Genomic DNA, 14,127 nt, shown 5'->3' with positions numbered 1-14,127 from the left:
CAGGCAGTCTCCAAATTCAGACCCGTAGCACCCATTCTCTACCTCCCTTTGGTGAACTGGACATGTACCAGACAGAAGGCTCCAAGAGAATGGTCTACCACTTGACTGGGGTCCCTAAACCCTGCCAGAAACATGTCCACAACTTTGTAGACATACACACACATGCACAACAGGAACCGAATCAATGACAAGTCAAGACCATGGGCAGCAAGCATAAGTGAACAGAGGCTGTGGTTCCCAGTGGCCTAGATTTGAGTTGGGGCCTTTCCGTTGATATTTCAATGAGAAAAGTCAGATGTCATCAGGCTCTTCTTTCTGATCTGTAAAACGATAGCAGACGGAGTCCATAAGTCGACCTGGGCCGTGCAGAGTAGAGCTGTCTAAAATTATACACCATTTTGTTGTGAAGGCAGCCATTCTGTCTCTGACTACTAACCCTCCCTGGTTATCTATCTAATCATTGTATGTTGTCCCCTTAGCCAGCCATGAGTCTGTTCCCCGAGATGACAATCATCCAGGGTCACAAGGGAAGGCAAGAGTGAAAGGCGTGTTTATTGAATATTTAGGAAGCCAGCGTATTTCCCAGTACCATGTCTGCAACATTCAAAGCCAATATTTGTGTCTTTAGGATTCTATTTGTATGGTAATTTTAAAAACAAGGTTCAGACACTCTCCTGAAATTGAAAAACATATTAATTTTCTAGATGGTAAAATAATACCATAATTAAATATTACTATTTCTCTTAAAAATCTGGTAACTCCTAACAAAATGGATTTCTCAAGCATAATGTAGGTTTTCCCACAAATTTGTACTCTAGGGATATTTCTTTATTTTGAATATACGAAAGAGACCACGAACTTAATCTCAACACAATGCAAGAAAATTTGATTTGCTAGAATCACCATAATTTTCTTGCATTAAAAATCTCTGTGTTTCCTGACCCAAAGCCCCCACCTCCACCGCTTTCTACACATCCTTGGGGAAAGACTGAGGGCGGTGGGGGGGGGGTATGTTTTGTTTCACTGTGTATGGAACTTACTGGATGTTCTTTCCTGTTCCATTTGCGACTTTTGTTCTGAGTTGCCCATGTGTCTCAGAGAAGACGGGGCTGGGTAACCCCATTAACCTTCCCCCCCAGTCTCAAACTATGCCTTCCATGCTGTCTCACGTGACAACCCTTAGTGTGGGCGAGAGCATCAGCCCCCAAGGTGGCCTTCCGTAGGTCTTACCCAAAGTCCCGGAGGGACAGAGGGAGGCCTATGGCCCTCAGCTGGAGGCCAACTTTGGAGGAGGCCAGTTCTGGGTTTCCACCCTGACTCCCAACCACCCCAACCAAAGCTCAAGAGGTCCCCCTTGTGTTTACTCCCAAGAACAGCCCAGCCTGTGGGATGTTTTCCCCCAACGCTGGCGCAGCTCCCTACCACCCCCCTAGGTCTTTGAGAGCTCTCAGGATCCAAGATGCTCCAAGAAGACCTCCAATCTCCATGTACTCATGAAGACCTCCAACCTTCTAAATATTCCTGGTAGATGAGAAGGTTCTTGGTCCTTTTGGAGAAGACCAGATGGCCACCAAGGTTCCAAGTCTTTAAGAAAAACTCAGCTCTGAGAGATGCTTGCCCAGGGTTCCTTCTCAAGCACTCATTCATAGTTCATTGGGAACCTTTCGCCATCATTCACTTAGATGGATGTCTTGTTTCTTATGGAATGCACCACAACCTTGTGACACTTGCGCCAAATTCCTTTTCTACAGAACAATGGATCTGAGCTCTTCTGCCAAGAACTCCAACAAGGATGTGTTGGTGCCATGGAGACTTCCAGGCATAGATCTGGTCAGCAAACACCGTCACAGATCTCCACCCCTCAGGGCCTAGCTAGTGTCCATCAAGCATGGCCATAGAGAACCATTTCTACCATCCCACCTCTGTGTCCATGCCGAAGGTTCATTTGGGCAGCAGATTATGGCTATCCGAAGACCTACCTAGAGACTGAGAACGCGGCACTGACGAGGCAGAGGAAGCCAGGCTGACAGGGCCTTGTCTGCTAGACTCCACATCTGGATAGAGAGGGGAAAGCTCCCATCAATCACCCTGAGGCCTGAGCTATTTTGAAACAACTGGGCTCTAGCTAGAATTTTCCAGTTTTCATCTTGGAGGGGGGGGAAGCCCCAGCCCGTGCAGAATAATTAACATTACCATAGGGCCAAGGGAGAATTTTGATGGGAAGTTTTTGTACTGGAACATTCTTAAACAAACAAACAGAAAAACCTGGCGGACAGGCTAGCTGAGTGGGCCAAATCTTGTCTTCCCAAGCCCCTCATTCCTTTCCCATCCCAGGAGCCATGAGCTTCCTCTTCCCTTAGCAGGAAATGCTAAACACAGGAAAGATGTCCCAAAGGCAAACCTCTCCCCTTGACAAAGGGCTTCCCACACATAGGCGCTCATGGCTACAGAGCAGCGCCAATGGCAAGGCCAAGCTTCATAGCTGAGTTATGGGGTGCACGCAAAGCTGAGAGGACTTTGGGGAGTCATGCCGTTCGTTGCTAGCCTGCTTGTGTGGGCCTGTATCTGAAGGTCCCCATGCTCCTTCCATCTGGGAATCAGCTGTTGCAGGTGTCCCATTCCTCCCAGGGTCTCAGGGCAGCCATCCACTCTGAGGTCACCCAGCAGAGAAGGACACATTCCAAAAGGCCTGAGAAACTGCCAGGAGTGGAAAGTGGGATACGCTTATTCGAGAACATACTATTTCTGAGTTTCCCAGAGTTGAGATGTATACACACACACACACACACACACACACACACACACACACACACCCGCTCCCCAAGCACAACGGCCTTGGATTAGGTGGATAATGAGGCGTTAAGACCATGAGCAAATGAGAGACACGTGAGTGGCTGAAGCAGAACCAAGCACGGCAGAGGGGCCCACAGGCTCTGGGACGTCCAACTTAGCCTTCCTTCTTCAGTGACTTGTTGGAGTGGTCATTACAGGGCCATCTTGAAGCCTTCTCCAGAGAGATCCGCTGGACTCTCTTCATGCCTTGTGTGTGGTGATCTCATCCCAAAGCACGAGTTTTCTGTAGCATCGGTGAGGGCCGCCCCTCTGACAGCCAGATTCTGGGACTTTCTGAGCATCATCTGCCAGCACATCCGAGTGTGCGCATGCAGGCCTCCTCTAATCAAGAGCTTATTGTTTGGGTGGGACCTGTTGTTGACACTTTTATTTAAAATGTGCTCAAGCGTCCAAGCTGAAACCATTCCAGGTGAATTACTTCAGGATGAGCATTTGAAAGAAACCAGAGATGTTCTGACTTTCTGTTGGTTTCCTTTTTAATCAAGTACATCTTTAAAAGCAAATCAGCATTTAGGAGTTGGATGCAGGAGGATTATAGCAGTCCAAGGCCATCCTTGGCTACCGTACTTGAGACCCTACTTCAAAAAAAAAAAAAAAGAGCCACAAGAAGGAAGGAAGGAGGAAGGGGAAGGAGGGAATGAGGAAGGGGAAAGGAAAGAAAGAAGGAAGGAGGGAGGGAGGGAAGGAGGAGAACGAGTGAAGGAGGAGGAAGGAGAAAGGAAGGAAAGAAGGAAGGAGGGAAGGAAGGAAGGAAGGAAGGAAGGAAGGAAGGAAGGAAGGAAGGAAGGAAGGAAGGAAATCTGATTTATACACTGAGCACAGGATGGACTGCTGGACCAAAGTCTGAGTAAGAGACTAGACCCCATTCATTGGTCCCCCTGTTGCCCAACATGACCAACACTGCATTCCTAAGCTGGGGTTCTGTCCCAGGCAGCAGCCCACCCATCACTGGGACAGGACCAACCTAAATGGAACAGAGCTATGGAGTGGGAAGCACATACCACCCAACTTTGACATCAGGCTATAAAATCTATGCAAGGGAAGAACATCGAATGTCTCTTTCATCCTTTGTATGTAACGTTGGGGGCTGGGTAAAAGATGCTAAAATTAGTTTCACCTGTTTCTTTTTAGCTTTTTGACTGTGGCTATTAGAATGCATCAGGCACCCATGATGTTGTATCGGTGACCTGACGTGTATGGTGCATAGGCACTTCTATTGAGTCATACAGTAGGGCTATAACTGAGAGAGGTTAAGGTTGGAGGCTGGTTAAGCCAGTGCACGTCTCTGGGCACAACAGGTGCTGATGCAGGCCGTGAGTCTTGGGCTTGGAGCCTGATCCAGCCCTTGGCCTGGCCGTATGCTCCCATGTCATCTCCTTCCAGCTGCCTCTTTTTGCTCTGCACTTGCCAGGGCCCCAGATCCTGGGAATGCCATTACGATCTGCCCTTTCCCACCAGCCTGAACAATCCCAACAGCTGCAAATCTACCTCCAGCCTAACCCTGACAGCCATTTCCTGAGAGGAGGGAGAGGTGTCTGCAAGGCAATGGGCGGTGCTCAAAGTGGGTAGCAGTCACTCCTGGATTGAACTAAGAGGAGTCGTGGGAAGGAGGACTGGGGCCATGTTGCTCAAAGAATTTTCCAGGATTATTTTTAGAGACATCAGGAAATGAGCAGGGCATTGTGCTGGAAGGGACTCAAAGAGCAAGAAAAGAGAACCAGGTTTTAGTGGGGCAGGCAGACTAGTATAGAGACACTGTGGAAGGAAGGAAGAAGGGAGGGAGGGGAGGGAAGGGAGGGGGAAATAAAGATAGAGAAGGAACGAGGAAAAAAGAAAGGAGTCAGTGGAAGAAATGAGGGAGAGAGAGGGAGAGAGAGAGAGAGAGAGAGCGAGAGAGAGAGAGAGGAAGGAAGCAAAGAGAGAGAGGGAAAGGAAAGGAGGAAAGGGGGAAGAAAAGGTGGGGAAGAGGGAGAGATAAGCAGGGAGCCCATAGTGGTTTCCACCAACCGTGGACACCCAGGCCCTGAGTCCTGATGTCCACACATTCCCATTAAAAGAACATAAGGACTGACTCTAGGCTTAGTCTAAGAAAATTCAAAGTGAATCCAAAAGATCTTTTGCCACCTGGGAAAAGTAAGAAAAAAAGAGAGAAAGAAAGAAAAAACATCTCAAAACCTGACAAGCGCATGTGGAAAAAGTGTTGGTGATGAACTATAACACACTTAATGTCCAAATCAGTGGGAAACTGGGGGGCAAAACACTGATAATAATGGCCTACAGCTTGTAAACTAAGCCCCTATCCAGGAGCAGGTGTGAGCGGACACAATCACTGCACTGGCATTTGAAGAAGGGACAATAATTCTTCCTTACAGCACAAGCCAGTTCATAAACCCAAAGCAAGCCATGGCCTCCAGGAGGACATCAGGAAGTGAGCAGGGCAGGACTTACTGCGACAGGCAAGAGTCTCCTAAAGTCAATTGCCAACAAAAGCAAGGATGCTCCCAAGTCTCCATGACGATCTCCAGGAGACCTTGAGGCCATTAGTAACTACCAAGACAACATCCCCATCTTAGTCATGGCTCAACAGTGGGCAAACCTGGCAGGCATAGTAATGAAGTTCCAAACTGTAGACCGACTGACTCGGAGCCTCCTGACAGAGTGAACTGGAGTTACTCATTACAGGTCAAACTCAGTCATAGGAAACTCTAGTCCCAGACCAAGTATTCTCCAAATATGTCAAGGTTGGGAAAGATTAAAAGCCAAAGGCATGTGGAAGAGACGTGACACTTATATTCCTGGACCCAAAACAGTCATAAACTAAACAGTGAGTGAACCTTGGACAGGTGTTGACTACATTCTCCTTCTTGGTTTTGGCCTTCGTTGGGTGTCTGAGTAGATGGCAACCCTCAGAGTAGCTAGCCAGAGGCTATACCAGGACGCTACTCCTGCAATATTTTCTAAAATTGTTCCAAGATGAAAAATAAAAACACAAAAGTAAATAGAAAGCAGATAAATGATTGCTGGTGTGGAAGGGCAGAGAGCGGGGCTGCTGCACAGGAGTGGGGGACAGGGCAGAGAGCGGGGCTGCGGAGGATGGCTCTTCCAGCAGATGTTGGGGGGCAGGGGAGATGCAATGCCAGCCTGTGAGCCAGCACCAGAACAGATAAAAGAAGAGGCTATATAACGACCTTTCCTCTTTGGGAATACCCTAAAAGTGACTGGTCTTGTGGGATCTGACAGGAAATGGGGAAATCCATATGCCTCATGGGCAAGGAAGAAAGCTAGGATGAACCCACAAGGACACCAGGGAAGCCTGGGAAGTAAGGGGCCATTGTGTGTCCTCTTCCTTGAAGACACTCAGGATCATGGCAGCTCTGTGTAACGGAATCAGTATCTCCAAGAAGGGATTCTAACCCTCATGGGCAGCCTTAGAAATCAAGAGCCCCTCTCTCTCTCTCTCTCTCTCTCTCTCTCTCTCTCTCTCTCTCTCTCTCTCTCGTGTGTGTGTGATGTGCATGTTGGGTATGCATGTCTACAAATGTTTGCACACAATCACATGCATCCATACCCATGAAAAATAGGATGTCAGTTCTCTTCCTCAGTGTTCCACTCTATTCCCTTGAGGAATGGTCTCTCACTGAACCTAGAGCTCACTTAATTTTTACTAGACTGACTGGCCGGTGAACTCAAGCCAACTTCCTCTCTCCACTACCACCACCACCACCACCACTAATTGCATTTACAGAAACACCAAACCATATCTGGCTTTTCACATAGGTTCTGGGCATCCAAACTCAGATTGATTGATTGATTGATTGATTGATTGATTGATTTTGGTTTTTCGAAACAGGGTTTCTCTGTGGCTTTGGAGCCTGTCCCGGAACTAGCTCTTGTAGACCAGGCTGGCCTTGAACTCACAGAGCTCCTCCTGCCTCTGCCTCCCAAGTGCTGGGATTAAAAACGTGTGCCACCACCACCTAGCCCAAACTCAGATTTTTAAGTGCACTTAACTCACCAAACCTCCTCTTCAGTCTTCTGCTTTTCTGGTGATTAGACAGCCAGAGCAGAGACAGTCCCCGCCCTCACACACACACACACACACACACACACACACACAATCCCCGCCCTCACACACATAGCCATCTCTCATCCTGCCCGCCTAGGCCTGTTCTCTAGGATTCCAGTCTCAGGGCTGGACGTGCACCCTCTCCAGGCCTCCGCTGCCTATCTGGACAGTGACCTCGGGGTCCAGGGACAACGATGGTGAGAAGCGGGCAAGCCCAGTGGATCCCATCCATGGGAAATACACGGATGAGGCCTATCTACAGTAACAGTGAGATTGGCAGATTAGCAGTTGCAGGCTTGAGGAAAGGGGAGTGAGAAATGCTGAGTGCAAGTTTCCTTACATAGTGATTGAATATTCTGGAACTAGACAGAGATCATAGCTGCCCAGCATTGGGATATTCTAAATGTCACTAAATGGTGAGCTTAAAAATGCCTAAAGGATTAAACTTTAAGTGGGGTGAGCAGGTTTTGCTTATTCATGGAGTCTCACTACGTAGTCCAGGCTGGCCTTGAACTAGTGATAAAAAGTGCTTATGCCAAGGTAGCTAACCCTGATTATTGTATTAGATAGGTTTTACTGCCTTTTTAAAGGTTCTCTAATTCCTTAGCACCCATATTTTAAAAAGAACACCTAGCTACTTGGTGAATTCCCAGCTAAGGGACATGCCGAAAGAAAGGAAGGACAATGCCTAAGGAATTACAGCCAAGGTTCCCTCTGTCCTCCACATGTGTGTCCACACATGTGCACATACACATGTATACACACACACACACATCGAAAAGCTGGCTCTCAAACACACATCTACCTACCCAACACCTGGGAGGCAGAAGAACAAAGATTCTGAGTTCCAGGTCATTCTGTGCTCCAGGGGAAGATCACACCCCAGAATCCCACAAAAACAGGCTAGGGATATAGCTCAAGTAGAGCTCTTGCCTGGCATGTGAGGGTTGGTACTGTGTTCAGTTCTTGGTACCACAAATAGACAAGGTTCTTTAGGAGACATCCTGGAAATGACAGCATCTCAGTCTCTCTACCACTCAGAGTCTCTCTGTTTCCTCAGCTGTAGGATGTGGCTGGCCTTGAACTGCAATTGGCAGTCCCTAGCAACGGCCAGGCAGAGGATACCGTGGCCCCCAGGGCATGACACAGCATGACACAGCGGACTCCCACGGCACAGGCTCTGTAGATGTGGGAGCTCCATAGCTAGAACTCAGCAAGCATCCACACTCCCCAAGGCCACAGACATGCCCCATATGGTGTTTGTGCAAGCGGCCTGTCCCTGGTGCTCTCACTCCTGCTAACACGTTGGGCCATGGCGGATCATATTTTCGGCTCTGGGAGCCTGGTCTGAGCAGTTGGGTACTCTAAATTTAATTCTGCAGGTAATTTGAACGATGCTATCTAATTTCAAATGTCCCCACTCTTATGAGTGCACAAGCAGCATAATTTTTAATTAGTGGGTAAACAGTAAATACTGAACGGCAGTAAAGTGGACAGCACTGTTAATTAAAAATCCATGGTTGATAAAAATCAATTTGGTCCTTACATTCAGGTCCCTGCAAAGAGTTGTATGACCCAGCCATGGCCCCATCTGCCAGCAGGGGTTCATCTAGTTAAGACTTTCCTGAGGGGAGAGAAAGAAAGCCAGGAGAAGAAAGAAAAGAAAATCGAGGTCTGTCCCAAAGCTGTGAGGGGCAACACCATGAAGAGACTAACTATTAAGTTGGATTGTTGTTGAATTTAAAAAAAAAAAAAAAAGACAACCTTTACATTGAGGCTATGGGAAGACAGCAAGGCTGGGCCCTCCGGCTTTCTTTAAGATCTTCACCGTGCTGAGGTGTGTGTGTGTGTGTGTGTGTGTGTGTGTGTGTGTGTGTGTGTGTGTTTGTGTTCTGAAGACAAAGAGGCCTGACTGTATCTCACAGTCTCCTAATGAAATTAAATCCTAATTTCTCATAGAAAAACAACATAAACAAAAACACACTTAGGGAGAAATAACACCTGAGGCTTCTTGACAGAGCGTGACATCTCTTCTCGGTGCCTTCAGGGATGGGGCTCAGGAAACAAAAAGATGACTTCCCTCCCAACAGAGAGACCATCTCTTCAAGAACCAGAGATTCATGTAGACAACAACACTCTCATTTTCAGAGCCCGGGTGTTGTTTCACTGCGAAATGTGAGCTCTATTTCCCAACCAGGCAAATAAGGCTGACCCCTCCTGATTCTTCTTTGCTTCCATCTGTTCGCCAAATCAACACTTTGCGACAGGTTTCATTGACACCGGTGATTTCAAATTAACCTGCAGAATCGAATCTGGAGAATCCAGCAGCTTCGGACCACAACGGTGGCTCCAGACTGTGTTCAGGTTGACAGCTAGGGAGAATCTGTCTCAGTTCTGGGCGCGTGGGCTCAACGTGGACACCCACGCGCCCACCACAGTGATGTGGCTCAAGTTCCTTTGTCTTATTGACATTGCACTAGATTAATTCTGAAAAACGCACCGTCTATCTTGCGAGTCTTCCATTAGCCTTGCTCCCCCAGTGACCAACGGTGATGTCGTAGACATGTTGCCCTAGTTAGCTATTGAAATCTGTTTCTCCTACTTGTCTGACCATGATCAACAGATCCATTGACCAGTGGGGCCAAGGACCACTCTGCACATGTGGGTCCTATACTCTGTGTCTCCAAATTGTTCCCATTGTTCTCAGTGGTGACCCAAACGAGCGATAGTCAGTCTGTCAGGCTTGAATCCGGCCACCCTAGGCTCTAGCTCTTGCTTTTCTTGCCGAGTGCTACAAACCGAGCCACAACCAACTCCTGGGGTGGCTGCAAAGATCGCGTATCCTAGAATATGCTTGCTATGAAGCCTCCTGGGTTCCTGACTTGACTAAGGACACTGTCATCACCAGGTACACCTCTCATCCAGTCACAGGGCCCCCAAGGACTCTAGAGATGACGCCAGATGCCAGGAATGCAAGTTTTCCTGAGACTGCTGGGAACAGAGAGTCTTGGGTCTAAGTGTGAACCAGATAGAGCTCCAACAGGCAAAACGGGCTTTCCCTGGCCTCCCATCAAGCCCAGCTGGGAACCTGTGAATGGGCAGTGGGGAACAGATGGGAATACACCATGGGAGAGTTTCTCCACTCCATCCATAGCCTTCCCTGGAGGCCCTGGCTGGCTAGAGCTCTCTGAGTCCCTCCGGACCCACTGCAGCCCCAGGCTCAGTGGGAAGGGCTGGGTTGGAAAGCCTGCTACAGTGGCCAGCAGTCGGGGTCAGGGGCCACGATGACGACAGTCAGTGCTGTAAAACTTGGACGCTGCTCACACTAGCATTCTGCCGTCTGGGCTGTGTCAGCTGTCCTGAGTGGGGCGACAGCTCGAGGCGATTGCAGTTCTTTAGCGGCTGCAGATTTTGCTACTCCGTTCTGAGCAGCAGCTGGGAGCTGAGGAAAGCTGTCCCACGCCCTTGCCAGGCTCTCCTGGGCTTAGGGAAGAGAGCCAGGCAGGATGTGGTCTATGTGGCTGATCTCTTGCTCAGCTCTAGGTACCCACCAGGTACTCGGTGAGCACTGGCTGAGTGCTGTGTGTTGGACTCTGGTAATGTGTCTCATGTACAGGGGAGGGGACAGTGGCAAGCCTGCTGGATGCAGTCAACAAACATCTGGGTGCTCTTGGGCCTGAGGTGAACTGGGTGCAGCCTGCCTGAGCTGCTGGCATGCGGAGAGCAGGACCCATGAAGCCTGTGGAGCTCTGACTGGGGTCTTTCTCCTTTGCAGCTAGCATCATAGAAACAGTTGGAATTTCAAGAGGTGGCCATCTATACTGGGAGCCCCAGTGCCAGCAGCCAGTGCCTAAGGGTATGTCCACCACTGTGGTCCTGCCCCCACACCTCAGAGGAACCTGGATCTCCACTAGGTGAGACTCCCCTAAGCTCCCAACCCTACACTCCTGGGCTGCGAGATGATTGCAGGCATCGACCTTTATGAAGCTGGGGCAATGCTCCCAGTTCCCCAGAAGCTGCCGGCAAAACTCAAGGCTTGCTTTCTCCCCTATGGGGGTGGCATCTGGAGCAGGGAACAGCCAGGCTTCACATCCAACCAATGCAGTTAAGCTGAACGATACACACGATACACACGTGGAAACCCGTGACAGACACCCAAGCTTCCCTCTTGTGCGCTGGCGCATGGGGTGCAGTCAGACGTGCTAAACAGGCACACAGGGAAGTGTGTAATGTAGTTTTGCCACAGCAGTGAACTGCCAAGCAAAACTCCATGGCGTGGCAACATGTCCTAGAAGGTTCCTGGAGATGGTGGCATCTGCAGAGAAGCCCCATTCTTGGATCCGCAGGAAGAGTCAGGCACGGGGCACAACTTGGTACAAAGAAGACAGGAAGTAACTGGCCGGAGAGAGTCTGAGTCCCCACCCAGTTCTCCTAGCAGGGCTGCTCTGTGCCCCTCATTTCTGGCAGCCATATGGTCACTCTTCCTCCCAGGGTGGGAGCTGAAGGGGAGTTCTGGCTTCCCTCAGTTACCCCCTCAGGTCTCCCCAGTCCACTCCATCGTGGGGTCAAGGACTGGATTTTCCATGTCCCCTGCTTGCCTCCTGAGCTCATGGAGAAATCTGCTTGCCAAACATCTGCTAGCGCTTTGGGTGCTGGGAGGGGGCAGGACTGAGGCTCTCAGAATTGCTTCTAGCACTTTTCCCAGGCTCTGGGGCTGCAGCCTTACCTCATTCATCCAACTGGGACCTAGGCAGCTCCTGGCAGGGTCACTGAGTGCACACAGGGGAATGCTGAGCTGTGCTGCTCCTGCCTCCAGCAGCAACACTCTGGAGCAGTTCTAAGAAACTTCTAGAACTTTCTTCCTAGAAAGTCCTCTCTATACTCGTTGCTTTCTGAGAGGCGGCAGAAAAGGGTCAGTAGTCTGGGACTATGAGGTAACACCCTGCATGCCCTGGGAAAGCAGTTTTGTACTGTAATCCCCGTCTGAGGTCCGTGGGTGCGCAGGCTGCCTGTCCTCACTCTAGTCACGGCCTGGCCTATTCACCACTTACTGTTTCTTTCAGACCAACTCACTTCTATTTACTTAAACACATTCATGCATTTTTACAGCCTTATTGGGGTATAATTGGCATACAGTAAACAGCACATATTTATAGGGTAATATAATTATTTTTTAAAGATGCCTACCATTGCTCTGGATGCAGAGAACAGCCACTCGCCATAAATAAGAAGTAACTGTGAAGAGATTCAGTGGAACAAAACCACATAATTGGGTTCTCTTTAGATTCACAGCCCATCTCAGGCTCAGCGTCTGCTCTCTCTGGGAGACAAGGAAGCTGCGGCTTAAGACTCATTAGGTCTCAGCCAAGGCCTTCTCCTTCATGTTAGCAGAAAGCCTGGAGGAAAAAAATGAGCTCCTTCTGGCTGGATGATACCAACCTAAGTACAAGATATATATTAATCCAGGTGGGCACCAGGGAATGAGGGGCGTCCTCCAACACCCACCACAATGAGCCCTCCACAGGGATGCTCTACTCTTGGCCACGACCATGGGGTCAGGAGCCACTCCTTTGCCTTCTATATACCCTCGGACCTGTTTACATTATTAAAAGACTAGATCCTGAAGGCCAGGTCAGTTGACCACCTCTGTGTACAGGAATGCGTGCGTGTGTCTACAGTGGTACAGGTAGGTGTCTTCCTCAATTCTTCAATTGTTCTCCACCTTATTTTTTTAAGGTAGTGTCTCTCACTGGGACCTGGGAGTCTCCATCAATCCTTAGAGATCCTCCTGTCTCTACCTCCCCAGAGCAAGGATTATAGGCAGCTACCACACGTGCTATTATTGTTTGGCTACTAGAGCTCCAACTCGGAGGGCATCACGCTCGTGTGAAACACTCTTCCCACTGAGCTATCCTCCGGGTCTTGCTTGGGGGCAGTCATCTTCCCTGATGGCGATGCTGAGTGGTCACAATAGATTCCCCATCACCCTTCAACCCACAAAGTGTGTGTTGTCCACGGTCCAGCCCCTTTATGGAAACAGCTCTCTATTGTGTAATAAAGCAGTGGAAGAAAACAGCTCACTGGAGGGGAGACACTTGAGAAATGTCCCTCTGTACTCCTTCTTCTACCCCCTTCACTCAACAAGAAGTCCAGGACAGAGCAAGGGGGTGCTGGATCTTGGTGGGGAAGAAGCCAGGGTTCCTGGGAAACTAAGAGTCCATTGAGTGGTAGATGGTAGGAACAGCCCCAGTTAGGACCATGAGGTTGACCAGAAGGAGACTGGAGAGCTTTTATGAGGATCACAAGATTAAGAAGGCCCCCAACTGGGGAAACAGACCATAGGGCTCAGGCCCGCGTGACGGAGGTTGGAAACAAGGGAGCCCAGGCCAGAGGGAAGGGGACACCCAGGTAGGTTTTCATTTCTCCATCCAAAACTCATCTCTTCCCAGCAGCTGCGAGGTACGTCCAGGGCCAGAATTCCTCACCCGCTCCTACACCTTCTATTCCAACCGTCTCTTCCGAGCCTATCAGTTCTACTACAGGGACCCCTCCTGCCAGGAGCCTGCCCACTCACTGCTCATCAAGGGCAAAGTCCATCTGCGCCGGGCCTCCTGGATCACCCAGGGTGCCACCGAGGCCGACTACCATCTTCACAAGGTGGGCATGGTCTTCCACAGCCACCATGCCCTTCTCAACATTGTCAGGCTCCTCAACCAGACCCAGGCTGGCCAGGACTGTACAGGACGGCTGCCCCCAGACAGGGCCTGGCTGCCAGGGACACTGTATGAGCTGCTGAGCTCCCCGGTACCAGGTGACTGCATGGCCGCACTGGGCTTCAGCATGCATGAACTCAGTCTGCTCCGCCTGCAGTATCACATGCAACAGCTGCCTGGGGAGGCACCCCATCTAGTCAAGGAGTTGTTCCTTGGGGACATCCACACCGACTGGGCAGAGAGGCAGCACTACCGTCCCACTGGCTACCAGTGCCCCCTGCAAAGTGTTCTGGTGAGTATGGGCCCCTCTGGGTGTGTTCTGGTGTCTAGTTTGGCAGGTCCTTTACAATCTGGTCCAGCTAAGGGTCTCTGCCCAACTCTCCTCACTGCCCTCACCTCTGGTCAGCTCACCTCGGGACATTGGCACATTCTATTACATTTTATCTTTATAATCTTCTGTATATATTATATACAGCAGATTATATCCTCTCCTTG

General features: G+C 49.7%; 1 protein-coding gene across 1 annotated transcript in view; it reads left to right on the top strand.

The window, feature by feature from the left end:
- Apcdd1l (APC down-regulated 1 like) overlaps window positions 1-14,127 on the top strand; it is a 61,759-nt gene that overhangs the window by 39,581 nt on the left and 8,051 nt on the right. Inside the window, exons 2-3 of the mRNA XM_050152856.1 lie at window positions 10,695-10,833; window positions 13,372-13,924. Coding sequence (XP_050008813.1) covers window positions 10,695-10,833; window positions 13,372-13,924 — 692 coding nt within the window. The remainder of the gene's footprint in view (window positions 1-10,694; window positions 10,834-13,371; window positions 13,925-14,127) is intronic.

Source organism: Alexandromys fortis, unplaced genomic scaffold (assembly GCF_014885135.2).
Source record: "Alexandromys fortis isolate MF-2015 unplaced genomic scaffold, M_Fortis_MF-2015_v1.1 scaffold_81, whole genome shotgun sequence".
NCBI lineage: Eukaryota > Metazoa > Chordata > Mammalia > Rodentia > Cricetidae > Alexandromys > Alexandromys fortis.
The sequence above is the reverse complement of the archived record's forward strand: the minus strand, read 5'-3'. Positions and strand labels throughout refer to the sequence as shown.